The sequence below is a fragment of the Hyperolius riggenbachi genome, chromosome 4 (genome assembly GCF_040937935.1).
Source record: "Hyperolius riggenbachi isolate aHypRig1 chromosome 4, aHypRig1.pri, whole genome shotgun sequence".
In the NCBI taxonomy this organism is placed as follows: domain Eukaryota; kingdom Metazoa; phylum Chordata; class Amphibia; order Anura; family Hyperoliidae; genus Hyperolius; species Hyperolius riggenbachi.
In genome coordinates, this window is record NC_090649.1 from 159349254 (window position 1) to 159363681 (window position 14428).

Below are 14428 nucleotides of genomic sequence, written 5' to 3' on the forward strand. Positions count from 1 at the left end.
CTGAGGCTGGAGCCTCTCTTGCCTTGCCATTCATACACACACACACACAGCCATTTGAGTGGCAGTGTACGGAAAAAATGTTAATGTTTTTCTGTTTCATTTTTCAGGTAGACCAGTCTGCTGAATTATTCGCTTTTCTTCTCCAATATTTTCCAGCTCAGAGGGACTTTAGAGAGGGTCACTTCATATGTGTAAGCTGCATTGACACATATATCAGCAAAATGCAACTATACGATTATCATGAAAATACATTTTTTATTCTATTTCCCGTTCTTAGTTCATGTGGCGGGAAGGGAAATGTCCTCAGTGGGTACCCAACAGATATAAACACTTTCCTGCTCTATACAAGGATACTTTAAAGAGGAACTGTACTGAAAGATAGTAGTAGGGGAAAAAATAAATCAGTATATTGCAAAGTGAGAAGTTAAAAAATAAAAGATAGATTAAGAAATGATTTATATTTGCTGTGTAATTTGTTCATGTTGTTTGATCCACTGTGAGCCTGCAGGTCATCACCTTTACTGCTGGCAGACATTAAAAAAAGACAGCACCAACTGCCATTATCATTTTCTATAAACACAACCACTAACAATGTGATAGGCTAAAGGGTTGTGTTTTTTTATACATATACAGTATATGCACAAAGAGTGAGATACTGCTTGCTTGGCAGTTGGAAATACCTGTTATTTCCCACAATGCAAAGAGGTTCACAAGCAAAAACCTGTCAGGGCTGTGGCCCTGACATCACACAGTGGGAGGGGTTTGACCACAGTATTAACCACACAGACCACACAGATGATCTATTGAAGAAAAAGTAAAGATTTCTCATGGGAAAAGGGGTAACTACTGACTGGGATTAAGGTGAATCCTGGGTTAAAGTTCCTCTTTAAATGTGTTGGCTGCAGCTACAGGATAAAACCCTTATCACATTTACCATCAGTACTTCTGAGATAAGTACATTTGGACTAGTTTGTAACTTACGCTCCATGGATTCAACGTGTTGGTATGATTTCTATTGACATTCTTCTTGAGGCTAAATCCCTGCATATTGTTCAAAGCATTAGCAACAGCATAAACTGCTTTGTAAACATTATATGACATACGTAGGTTCTCCACATTTTGATAGAAGGTACCAGTGGCAATTAAATCCTCATGTCCTGTGCATGGAACTTTATCTGAACTAACAGAATGATTAGTGGAACAGTTGAAAGTCTCTTCCCATAGATTAGCAATGAATGGGTTAGTTTCCTTCTGAGATAAATGTGTATTAAGCAAATATCTTTTAAGATCATCAATTTCTCCTCTATGTAAGGCAAATCCTATCGTCCCACCAAAAGTCATCATGAGAGGTTGCTGACCATAAAGGAGGTTAGAGGTGGACCAGGCCTCACTAGCAATCCACTGGACCTCGGTTATGTTCTGATGAATAACTTCCTCAAAAATGCGTTGGACAATTAATTCTGATGCAATTATAAGCACAACTTTTACTTGATAAATAAGGATATTCCTTACAGTCAGCCATACTTTCCTAGGGGTAATAATGGATGAAATAATATCACTGAATGCTACACAGACACCTACATTTGTGGCTTCATCTTTAAAAATGCTCCCAGCATTCAGTCCATAGTCATTATCTTCCATAATGAGGCCAATCCATGTCCATTTAAAATAGTTTACCATCTGTGCCAGGGCTCGGGACTGAAATAAATCGCTGGGTATAGTGCGGAGGAATGTTGGATATTCATGTTTGTTGCTCAGGCAAGCACAAGTGGAAAAGTAACTGATCTAGAAGCAAAAACATAAATCAGTTCACTTTTATTTATAAATCAGTATGACAGCGCTCTTCTTCTCATTGTACTCAACACCTAGAAGAAATGAAACATAGCTCCACATAGTGCATTACTGCTAGATTTCCGTCATCTCTTAAACACCCCAACAGTGATAATGTGCTCCTTTGTGCTCCACTTCTATTGCAGACAACTCACAAACTTTGAGAAAGTTACAGGCTCACCAGATGCAGGCCACCTCACACACCAGGTGGGTCTAGCGCATAAATCAATCCACAACGATCTGCTGCTCTCAAGTATCACAAAACGTTTAATCCGGATTCTTCAATAAAAACATAACAAACATAGCATAAAATCTTTTAAAAAGGGGTTAACCCCCTTGGCGGTATGAAAAATACCGCCAGGGGGAAGCGCAACAGTTTTTTTTATTTTTTTTTTTTTTTTTATCATGTAGCGAGCCGAGGGCTCGCTACATGATAGCCGCTGCTCAGCGGCATCCCCCCAGCCCCGCCGATCGCCTCCGGCGATAGGCGATCAGGAAATCCCGTTCAAAGAACGGGATTTCCTGGAGGGCTTCCCCCGTCGCCATGGCGACGGGGCGGGATGACGTCACCGACGTCACTGACGTCGGGACGTCATTGGGAGTCCCGGGCCACCCCTCGGCGCTGCCTGGCACTGATTGGCCAGGCAGCGCTGGGGTCTGGAGGGGGGGGGGGGCCCGCGCCGCAGCAGATAGCGGCGATCGCAAAGGGGCCGGCGGCGATCAGAGTGCTGGCGCAGCTAGCAAAGTGCTAGCTGCGTCCAGCAAAAAAAAAATTATTAAAATCGGCCCAGCAGGGCCTGAGCGGCACCCTCCGGCGGCTTACCCCGTGTCACACACGGGGTTACCGCTAAGGAGGTTAATGTTCCCTGCACTCATGCGCACTCACGTCATCCACAGATGATTCTCCGCATATCAGGCTATCAGCCCTGTGATGTGCCTCCTGTAACGGTCACGGCGTCCCACTTCCCGCTCCGGCGCATCAGTTCCAAACTAGTCGCAGAGACTCTCTTCTTCATGCCAGTGCTACCATCCAAATACAAGGACAGCTGCACTATACAGGTGGATTGATGTTCTGAACCTTAATACGCAGCTGTACGTTCACTGAGGAAAAATCTGTGAATGGCTGTCTTGTGCTGGTGCAGTGTGACTGCACCCTTACATAGATGGGAGCATGGCCGCACATATATTCAACACAAGCCCTTTTCAAATATGTTCAGAGGGTCCCAGCGCTGGAACAGTGATTTCGAGGGGGGTGGGGGAAGCCTCTGAAATATCCAGTGCTTCCCTATACTGAGGCAAGTTTTCCACTAAATGTCACTTCATGTGCACTCTAACTGCTTCCGGATCCTGCTAAATAAAAGCTCCACCCTGTTTGGGAGATGTTATTCCTGCCAGGGCGTAGATTGTGCTCATTGCTGCACCTGCTCGCTCTGCTGTCAAGCAGCAGAGCTTCAATTTTTCGGTCAATTTCATTGGTTACTGACCCCGTGATTGATGTGAGCCAATCACAGCACTCACATCACTTAAAAGGGCAGGCTCGGCTTTGGTCTTAAAGCCGCCAGAGCCGTCCAGTCCACAAGAGGGTTAACAAATATACAGTATGGGATACAATAGCATGAAATGTGTCAAATATCACTGATTAACAATCCATTTTGTAACTCAATATTGTTTAAAATGACTTTCTCTCTTCAGTCTGCAGTCAGCTATGATTCCTAGGCATGCCAAATGTCTCAAACTATGCTTCCTTGCAACCATTGTTACAGTGAACTATTTAGTACATGGAACATCACCAAATTCTCTGTTTTGCATCCATTTTGCTAAATGTCTTTAAAATTGAAGCAGAAATTAACCACTCATTTGAAAATGTTCACATTTTTCAAAATATTCAGTCTTACGTCTTCCCCTTTCTTCCAAACTCATTCACATCTTTGAGTGTCAAATGCCTAGCACATTCTTGGATCTGCACCCAACCTATCTGGACATTCTTTCACTGTCTCCTACTCCAATACTTACTCCTCTCCATACCTGCTATCTGTTGGTGTACCACAAGGCTCCGTTCTTGAACCTGTTCTCTTCTCCATCTATACTTATGGCCTGGGACAATTAATATGCACTTTTGGTTTCTGGCATCACCTCTATGCTGAGGTGATATAAGTCCCTGATTGTCTATCTCCTATTTATGCATTCATGTCATCCCATGTCCTGAACTTAACATTTGTAAAATGACAAGTGTGATATTTTATCAGTATCACCCTCTCTGCTCCCTCAGCTATAAATACCATAAATTTAGAAAATACCCCGATAACCTCAACTCCTCCAGCTCACTGAATGGGGGTAACTCTGGACTCTGTGCTCTCAATTAAACACATATCAACATATTCATAACCTCCAGATATCACCCCTTCCGTAACCTTCACTCCTCCCATGAGACCCTCTTGTCATCCATCTTGGTCACCTTCCCTCACTCTCTCACAAGTGTCCCCTCCTCTTTAGAACTCTCTCCCATACCTGACTGTCATGCTCCAAGCCTGCAAATTTTTATGCCATGTTGAGTTGAAAAAGAGAAGAAAGCAAAGCAAGCGCTTTGAACTTTTCTGCAGTAAAGCAGTATTATCTGCCTTTCCCCCTATAGATAATAGGCTTTGGCTTCTATTTACTTTTCAGGAAACCTGACTAAATTCAACAAGCTGTTGGACAAACTCATTTGCATTAAGACCAGTACTATATTTACCCATGTTTATGTTGAGTCACATGTCACTTCAAGTATGCTTTAAGTCTCAAACCTATAACAAGTATAGAGATCAGGTACTTTGACTAATGTCCACAACCACATTAACTGAATGATTGTTATAGGTGTGTGGTTCAGACACCACTGAAGCCAAAAAGAGTAGAAGGAAAGCCAGGCAATTGATGCAGGAATCACACACAGGAATGCTTGCAGGTATCTTTATTATAGAAATTATGGAAAGGATTTTCTTTCTGCATAGCTACATGTTGCTTGGGGTTTCGTCTCATTCTAGCTCATTTTATTAAATCAGTTCAAATTCGAATTCAGATTCCAGACCACGTCATGTTGCCTATTTGGGGGTAACAGATCATAATATGAGATCTTGCATAGATCCCTCTTGTAGAGTACAGTGCAGGGGCGGACTGACCATTAGGGCACTCGGGCACGGACCGAGGGCCCGTGGTCAGGGGGGGCCCGCCACCCGCAAGAGAACCCTGAGCAGGAGGGGAGACAGCCAGTGAAGGAGGGCGATGGGCATAGCAGCGGAGAAGGGGGGAAATTCCCCCCCCCCTTCTCTCACCTTGGGACCCCCCTTCCTGGCTCTCCCCTCTGTAATCTGCAAAGTGCAAGCAGCTGGAAGCGGCTGACAGCGGGCGGAGATTTACCGCTGTTCAGCCATTGGAGGGATCGCTGATCTGTGTGCAGCTAGTCTGGGCTTCTCAAGCCCACACTAGCTGCACACAGATCAGCGATCCCTCCGGTGGCTGAACAGCGGTAAGTTTCCGCCCGCTGTCAGCCGCTTCCAGCTGCTTGCACATTGCAGATTACGGAGGGGAGAGCCAGGAAGGGGGGGCCCAAGGTGAGAGAAGGGGGGGGAAACTTCCCCCCTTCTCCGCTGCTATGCCCATCGCCCTCCTTCACTGGCTGTCTCCCCTCCTGGAGACACTACAAGCCTGGCTGCATATACTGGGGGCACTTACAGACCTGGCTATACTGGGGAGACCTATACACCTGGCTGCATATACTGGGGGCACCTATACACCTGGCTGCATATACTGGGGGCACCTATACACCTGGCTGCATATACTGGGGGCACCTATACACCTGGTTGCATATACTGGGGAGACCTATACACCTGGCTGCATATACTGGGGAGACCTATACACCTGGCTGCATATACTGGGGAGACCTATACACCTGGCTGCATATACTGGGGGCACCTATACACCTGGCTGCATATACTGGGGAGACCTATACACCTGGCTACATATACTGGGGGCACCTATACACCTGGCTGCATATACTGGGGAGACCTATACACCTGGCTACATATACTGGGGGCACCTATACACCTGGCTGCATATACTGGGGAGACCTATACACCTGGCTACATATACTGGGGGCACCTATACACCTGGCTGCATATACTGGGGGCACCTATACACCTGGCTACATATACTGGGGGCACCTATACACCTGGCTGCATATACTGGGGGCACCTATACACCTGGCTGCATATACTGGGGGCACCTATACACCTGGCTGCATATACTGGGGGCACTTATACACCTGACTACATATACTGGGGGCACCTATAGACCTGGCTGTATATACTGGGGGCACCTATAGACCTGACTGTATATACTGGGGACACCTATAGACCTTGCTATACTGGGGACACCTATAGACCTGGCTATACTGGGGACACCTATAGACCTGGCTATACTGGGGACACCTATACACCTGGCTACATATACTGGGGACACCTAAAGACCTGGCTATCTATACAGGAGACACCTATAGACCTGGCTATCTGTACTGGGGACACCTATAGGCCTGGCTACCTATTCTGGAGACACCTGTAGACCTGGCTACCTATACTGGGGAAACCTATAGACCTGGCTATCTTAAATGGGGACATCTATAGACCTGGTTATCTATTCTGGGGACACCTGTAGATTAGGCTACTTATACTGGGGACACCTATAGACCTGGATACCTGCACTGGGAAAACCTATAGACCTGGATACTTCCACTGGGGATACCTTTTGACCTGGTTACCTATACTGGGGGCACCTATTTTGGGGGAACTGCTGCCAGATTAACTATTTTTGGGAAACTGCTGCTGCCAGATTAAGTGTACTTTGAGAAACAGCTGCCAGATTATATGTATTTTTGGGGAACCGCTGCCAGATTGTGAATAATGGGGGAACTGCTGCTTCCAGATTCTGTGTATTTTGGGGGAACCACTGCTGCTACATGTATTTTTGGTGATCCGCTGCCAAATTATGTGTATTTGGGGGAACCGCTGCTGCCAGATAACGTCTATTTTGGGGGAACGACTGCCATATTATCTGTATTTTGGAGGAACCTCTGCCAAATTGCATGGATTTTTAGTGAAATGCTGTCAGAGTTCATGTATTTTGGGGGGGAAACACTATGACAGAGTTCAAACTTCCCCGGCAGACCTTTTACACCACTGCTAAGGTCATGGATATTTTGCCCCACCCATGACCACGCCCACATTCTGTTGCGTGACCACACCCATTTTTTGGCGCGCCGCTCTATGCGCGGCGCAGGGGTTTTTGTCAGTGTACAATATCACAATATAACATTTACTGTTGTCAATAAATTATTATATCTTAGTCTGTAAAAATATAACGTGAAAGGTGGGAAACACTGGTATGGGGGCCCCATATTCTCCTATTGCCCGGGGGCCCCATGAGTTGTCAGTCCACCCCTGGTACAGTGTAACATAAAAGTAAAATCTTTCTCGGTAAATACTTCCCTTTTTCCTTTTATCATAAAAAAGTAAATTAAATCTTAATGAGCTATTTAATGTTGTTTGGTTTTTGATTTGAATTTATATTACAGAATAATTTTTGTTAATTAAAGATAATGACTAGTATACCGCTTTTCCCTTCAATAAGTGTATGTTTATTATGCAAACTTTACTTCCTATTTTGTAATTTGTGCCTCTGGACCTCTAATCATTATGCTTTACTTTGACACTCTTACACTTCATCACTGATTAGCTGCTCACACAGATGTTTCCCAAGACATGCTGTAATGAATGCTGTGATATGTCATAGGCTCCTAGCTCTTAGAGAAATGCAGATCACACAGCAAAATATTCAACTTTCTATAGTTTTACTGAATTCATATCTACATTCTACTGTTACACACTTTAGCCAAGAATTGTTACTGTATGTTACTGGTTATTATAATTATATTATTATTATTATTATTATTATTATTATTATTAATACATTATTATTATTGTTGTTGTTGTTGTTATTATTTTACTTATTTATAGAACACTGACATCTTCCATACGGTTTTGCAGAGACAATGTGACTAGCTGTATCTCAAAAGAACTTACCATCTACTACCAACAATAGTCATAGTCTGTCTGTCTTAATCCAAGGTCAAGTTTGGGGTTAACCAGTTAAATGATTGCCAATCATTCAGTCTCTCACTCTAGTGGTGATTGAGCAAGATACTCTCATATTTATTTTACACTATTTCAAGATTGTGATATTTAGAACCTGTCCAAGTGATCTCTGCTTACTGTGGAGCAAATGGTTGCCCCAAAGTCAGAATTTATGCTTATCTCTTGTAACCATTTTCTTATTTAAAACACTGGTCTTATTTTATTTTTTTTTAGAGCCCTTTAATCTACACTTTGCATGTTAGTATTTGTTTTGTTCTTGAAGGCGCTCTGTTTGTGCACTGTATGGATCATTGTTGGATTGTATTATGTGCATCTGATGCCTTCTCAGACAATATTTACTGCATGTATTGACCTACAAGCTCAACTTCTTAGCTTTGCCATACTGCCCTACCTCTTCTACCACTCATTGAGTTTCAACCAAAGTTACACTATGTTTCTTTTTCTTGTAGTCTCTACTCACAATAAGTACTCACTGTGATGATAGTAACATCTGGCAAACTCCAAAATATGTAATGAGAATTGGCAGAAGTGCTAAGCATAATTCATTCTCATTACCCAAAAATGCATCAGTCAAAAACAAGATGGATAGATAAAAGCCTTGTGCACACGCATGATGACTATCCACTGGGAGTGGTCGGGACTTAATCCCTGGGCTGACAGTTTTTGGGTCAAAGCTGTACAGACGTATCACTAACCTACAGGCTACCAATGCATTTGTTACTGTAGAGGGGGCAAAGGAACAACATGTGGAGCATGACTAAGTGGCTTCTTCAAGCAAAGTGAGTAGGAGAATAATGAATCCAGTGGTCGCTCAGGTATCGCTAAAGATCTGCCAACATTCCAAATCTTCAGACAATGGCCTCAATTCACTAAGATCATGCTGGAGAAAATAAGGCAAGAGAAAACTTACCTCCACACATCAATCTTGCCTGATTAAGGTGTAAGTTTGCACAGTGAGAGAGTTATCTCATCTCTTCATTCCTTAAATTACCTCCTCTGTAGTTAAGTTACCTCCTCTGTAGTTATTTTCACATGCAGTTAATGAACAGCCTGTCTTTAACTTTATAATTCTGAAGTTATTTTAAGGATTGAAGAGTTAACTTTAGGGATCTCACCTTAACTTAAAGACAGAAGCGTTAACTTTAGGTTTGCCTGAGGTAAAATGTTTCCTGAATACTACATGCCTTATCACCATGGTGATAACTCTAGAAACGTTATTAAAGTCAGGAGATAAGCTTAGTGAATTGAGGCCAATGTCGGGGGCTCCCACACACATGCTAGGTTCTCACCCAAGGCTGTCTTTATTGTCCGCCCTGCCGAGTTTAATCTAGCATACATCCCTTAAGTATCTGTCTGTACTTAAACAGCTATGGTATCTAGGATGTTGACAAGACTCCTAAGTTACTCTAAAATACCGATACACCATAAATCTTAATTCATTTAACATTTTTCAAAAAAGGTAATTATACAAGGTAAAGTCTGTTTATTTTAATTAATCTAGTATATGAATCCTTTGCTTTTATTTGTAATTCTGAAAAAAACATGTCAGGTACTTTGAGATGTATTCTCTTTGCTCATAATCAAGATGCACAACAATGTAAACTTCTAAAAACAGTGAAAGGCTTAACAATAGTTCATCAAGAGCCAGAGAGGTCAAATCTGTGAATAAAATGTTGTTAAACATGTAACTGACATGAAGCTGGGATACACATGAGGATATTTACTGCCCGCTGCTGTTGATGAAATACCATTAAGATTTTGGAACATTTAACCATCTGGTCCTGGCTTAGCCATCATTTCACTCTTGACTGGATTGGTCTGTTCTGTTATGGTGTCTTAAAGCACAGCAAGACCTTTTTATCTGATGAATTTAGGCTGTGATGATACTGTATTCTGAACCATGAAAGGCACATCAGGCAAAAATATTCTTATGTTTACATTTTTATACCTCTTGTGATTAGCAGGGTGAAAAAAGAACAAAGTATTTGACATTTTGTCATGAAGAATAATCAATAAAAAATTGGTATACTACTATACTATTTCAGAATCAGAATCGTTGATTTCGCCAAGTACAACGGGGGTTGTACCCGGAATTATTTTTGGCACATACAGAGTCAGCGTATGTACAGTAACAACATACAGTGGAAATACAGAGTAGTCTTCATAAACTATTACACGTTACACATTACATTGATACAGATAGGATCAGATAGGTCTGTCTGAGTGCTACAATGAGCGGAGCTACCACAAACTGTGCAGCACTCAACTGCTCTGCAGCAAAAAGCAGATGCCCCACCGCATGTCTGGAACATGAAGGTGGGGAGAAATAGAAGGAGCCATAGGAGAGAGACAGACAGTCCAAGGGTCCCCATTGGTGGAAAGACGACAGTCCTTGCTTCATACCCCAGTGGCCATGCTTGCAAAAATTTAGTTCCAGGCTTTTGGCCTGGTCTGGTGCAGATGATGGAAATCAGCAGTCCTGGCTGAGCATTCATGCCCCTGTGGCCATGCTTGCAAAATTTATCTCCAGGCTTTCAGTCTGGTCTGGTGCAGATGATGGAAATCAGCAGTTCTGGCCAAGCATTCATGCCCCTGTGGCCATGCTAGCAACAATTTAGCTCCAGGTTTGTGGTTTGGTCCAGTCCAGGTGGTGGAAACCGCAGTCCAGGCTATGCATCATGCCCCTGTGTCCACTACATTACTTTGACATCATCAAACCCTGTTTAGATAATTTACTATTAGCAACATTGTTTACAGTTCTTCAAAAGTGGACCAAATTTCTTCAAAAGTGGTCCAAATGATACATCCATTTTTAGAAGCCTCATTGTCTGACATGCCTTTTTGATATACAAAAACTGTGAGGATGGTCTGTTGACCTCAAGCTACACTCAACAGACTCAGCTTTGAAATATATATTCCATAATTTCTGCTGTGATGGAATTACATTCTTAAAGGAGAACTGTAGTGAGAGGTATATGGAGGCTTCCATATTGATTTCTTTTTAAGCAATACTAGTTGCCTGGCAGCCCTGCTAAGCTATCTGCCTACAGTAGAGTGAATCACACCAGAAACAAGTATGCAGCTAATCTTGTCAGATCTAAAAAAAATGACAGAAACACCTAATCTGCTGCATGCTTGTTCAGGGTCTAGGGCTAAAAGTATTAGAGGCAGAGGATCAGCAGGATAAGCAGGCAACTGGTATTGCTAAAAAGGAAAGCAATATTGCAGCCTCCATTTACCTCTCACTACAGTTCTCCTTTAATACAGTAGAGTCTTGGCTATCCAGAACTTAATTAACCAGCAGTCTCAGCCAACCAGAACAAATTGCCAAAGTGATGAAGACCCACTACTCATGCTGTTTGTGGGCTCTGCATGCTTAGACTGGTTTCCATGGCTCCCCAGAGGTTAAAATACTTTTAGTTACTGTATTTTAACATTTTATACAGAGTTCATGGAATGTATATAGTTATTTTTCTTGTCTGTTTTCAAAGCCATATTTAAAGAGACACTGAAGCGAAAAAAAAATTATTATATTATGATTTGTATGTGTAGTACAGCTAAGAAATAAAACATTAAGATCAGATACATCAGTCTAATTGTTTCCAGTACAGGAAGAGTTGAGAAACTCCAGTTGTTATCTCTATGCAAACAAGCCATTAAGCTCTCCAACTAAGTTAGTCGTGGAGAGGGCTGTTATCTGACTTTTATTATCTCAACTGTAAGTGAACTGTTTACTTTTTCTCTGCTAGAGGAGAGGTCATTACTTCACAGACTGCTCTGAAAGAATAATTTTGAATGCTGAGTGTTGTGTAATCTGCACATATTATAGAATAATGCAATGTTAGAAAAAAACACTATATACCTGAAAATAAAAGTATGAGAATATTTTCTTTGCTGCTAATCTTCTAGTAATTATTCATAGTACAGAACTGTGATGATCCGCTCAGCTGGCTGCACAGGCAGACAGCTGTTTGTCCATTCCTCTAGTTTGTGGGCTGCAGGTCTCTGGAACAGAGACCTGTCTTTCCATTGCAAGTTTCTGGTCTGTTCTCTTGCTGGGGAATTTGCATACATTCGTTATGCAAATCCCCTACCTGCCTTCTTTGATGACTGGCACTATAAGAGCTTTATGTTTCCCAGAAGGCTTTGCTGGTCATTTCCCTTCCATGGTCTGTTCCTGATGGACACTGCTGGAGTGTCAGCCATTGCTATCTAGTATAGTTAATTCCTGGGGGTTGCTTTAGGCTCCCCTTCTAGCCCAGTCAGGTTGTATTATCTGTTTGTTTGTTCTGTTGCCATTGTCCTGTCCCAACGGCGGTCGACAGGAAATGGTTCTGATCTCTGTTCTTGGAGTATAGCTGGTGCAGCGATTGCTACCAGCTATCTCTTCTGATCTGTCTCTTTGGATCGCGCTAGCCACTTTTCGCTAGCGCTGTGGATCCTTCTGTTCTGTCTCCTAGGATCGCGCTAGCCACTTTTCGCTAGTGCTGTGCATCCTTCTGTTCTGCTACTCTGTACCTGGATCGCGCTAGCCACTTTTCGCTAGTGCTGTGGATCCTATCTCTTGCTTGTCCCTGTTTTCGTGTGTCTGTCTTGTCTGCTACGACCGCTTGCTGGAGGCTCGGTGAGGTAACCGTTAAGCAAGCGTTCGCGTCCCTTGTTTCATGTTTGTCTGTCAATGGTTAGTTAGGAGTGCTTGTCTCTATTGTGCTTATTATGTGGAGACCGCGCATAACCGCGTGCACTGTTGCGAATGAGTGCGGTGTTCGCGGTTAGCTAGCGTTTGTTATTTTTTCCGTATCTCCTCATTGTATTATTTGCTGTGCCTTTGCTACCCTCGTATTCTATTCTGATCTGCCTTGTGTCACGTCTGGCGATCGCACCTCTCGCGATCGCGTTCCTATTTCATATCTGCTGTTGTGTGTGTGCGGTCGCGGGGTGGCGACTGGATTGGCGCACACACATACAACCTGTCCCTTTGCTCATTCTCATTCGCAATCGCCTCTCTTGCGATTGCGTTCTGCGCTTCGTACAATTCCTGTCTGGCATTTGTGGAGGTACAGAGGATTGGTCCCTCTGCACTCCCCAGCGCCATCTGCCGACAGGAATTTCCCTCTACAGGTGCGTAGCACCTTTTGCTGGGTGCCTGCAATTACACGCTTGTGGAGGATTTCCGCCGTGTCAGCGCACGCGTTGTGCGCTGATCACGGAGAAAGTTCCACAATCGTTACAAGAACCAATTCATTATATCATATTTTTTTTTTCGCTTCAGTGTCTCTTTAACACAATTGATAAGCTGAATCTCTTACATGAATCTCTTACTGTTCCAACTAGAAATTTAACATTAACAAGGGTGGAGGCGCTCGGTGTACAGGTAGTCTCCGAATTCTGAAAGCTCAACTTACAAACGACCCGCCGATAGGAACGACCGCCGATCCCATCACTCTGACGCTGCTGTTTCCATACTGAAATTCCAATCCCTGCATCAAAACTCTGCTGGAGGTTACTAGTTGTGGTGCTTCAGTTTTACATGGCTGAAGCCTGCAGACCCCCTCCGAATTCACAGTAATGTGTAAACAGCACATCCTCGGAAATGCAGAGACACAGGGCTGGGGACCTGGGGTACAGGAGAGCTGTGAGAGCAGTGTCCTGTGCAGAGAAAAAGGCAGACAACAACAAGACAGCACCAGGAGCAGGATCCCCATTGGTCTTCTGATCCCCATTGGTCTGTTAATAGACCAATGGGGAGCCTTGAAGTCAAATTCAAAAATGCCTTGGCTCTAGCTATACTAAGCGATATTGGCGTGGGAACATTCCCCTTGTCTAGCATGTAAGGGGGCTTTGCTATTAACTGCTAAAGTTGGCGGGTTTTTAATCAGGAATAACGAATTGTGATAAGTGATTACATGTGGTTATTCGACTAGAAACTGCACTTGAGTCAGACATCCCTTTCTACTCGTGATCGTGATCACGAGTCAATTCGGAAGGGGGTGGAGTCCTGATCGTGATCACTTGTACTCGTGATCAGGGCTTTCTGAGCAACCCTGATCAAGATATTAACACTGTGAAGTACTCTCTTGCAAGCTGCGTACAGTATTACATGACAATATTGCTTTCTGCTCTCTCACATTGGGCTATTTTAGGCTAATCGTAGTGGCACTGCAGAGGGACTACATGTCTCAGCTTGTCCTGGCCTGATATTAAAAAGAAAAGTATACCCGTACTGACTTTAAGGGGCACTACAGCGAAAAACTGTAAAATTTAAAATATGTGCAAACATACAAATAAGAAGTACATTTTTTCAATAGTAAAATGAGCCATAAATTACTTTTCTCCTATGTTGCTGTCACTTACAGTAGGCAGTAGAAATCTGACAGAATTGACAGGTTTTGGACTAGTCCATCTATTAATAGGGG

At 43.2% G+C, this 14428-nt stretch overlaps 1 protein-coding gene across 1 annotated transcript in view; it reads right to left on the reverse strand.

Annotated features, from left to right (window-relative positions):
- The window catches only part of LOC137504722 (extracellular calcium-sensing receptor-like), a 43478-nt gene that overhangs the window by 15558 nt on the left and 13492 nt on the right, over positions 1-14428 (reverse strand). The window contains exon 4 of the mRNA XM_068233307.1: positions 982-1785. Within this exon, the coding sequence (XP_068089408.1) occupies positions 982-1785 (804 nt within the window). The remainder of the gene's footprint in view (positions 1-981; positions 1786-14428) is intronic.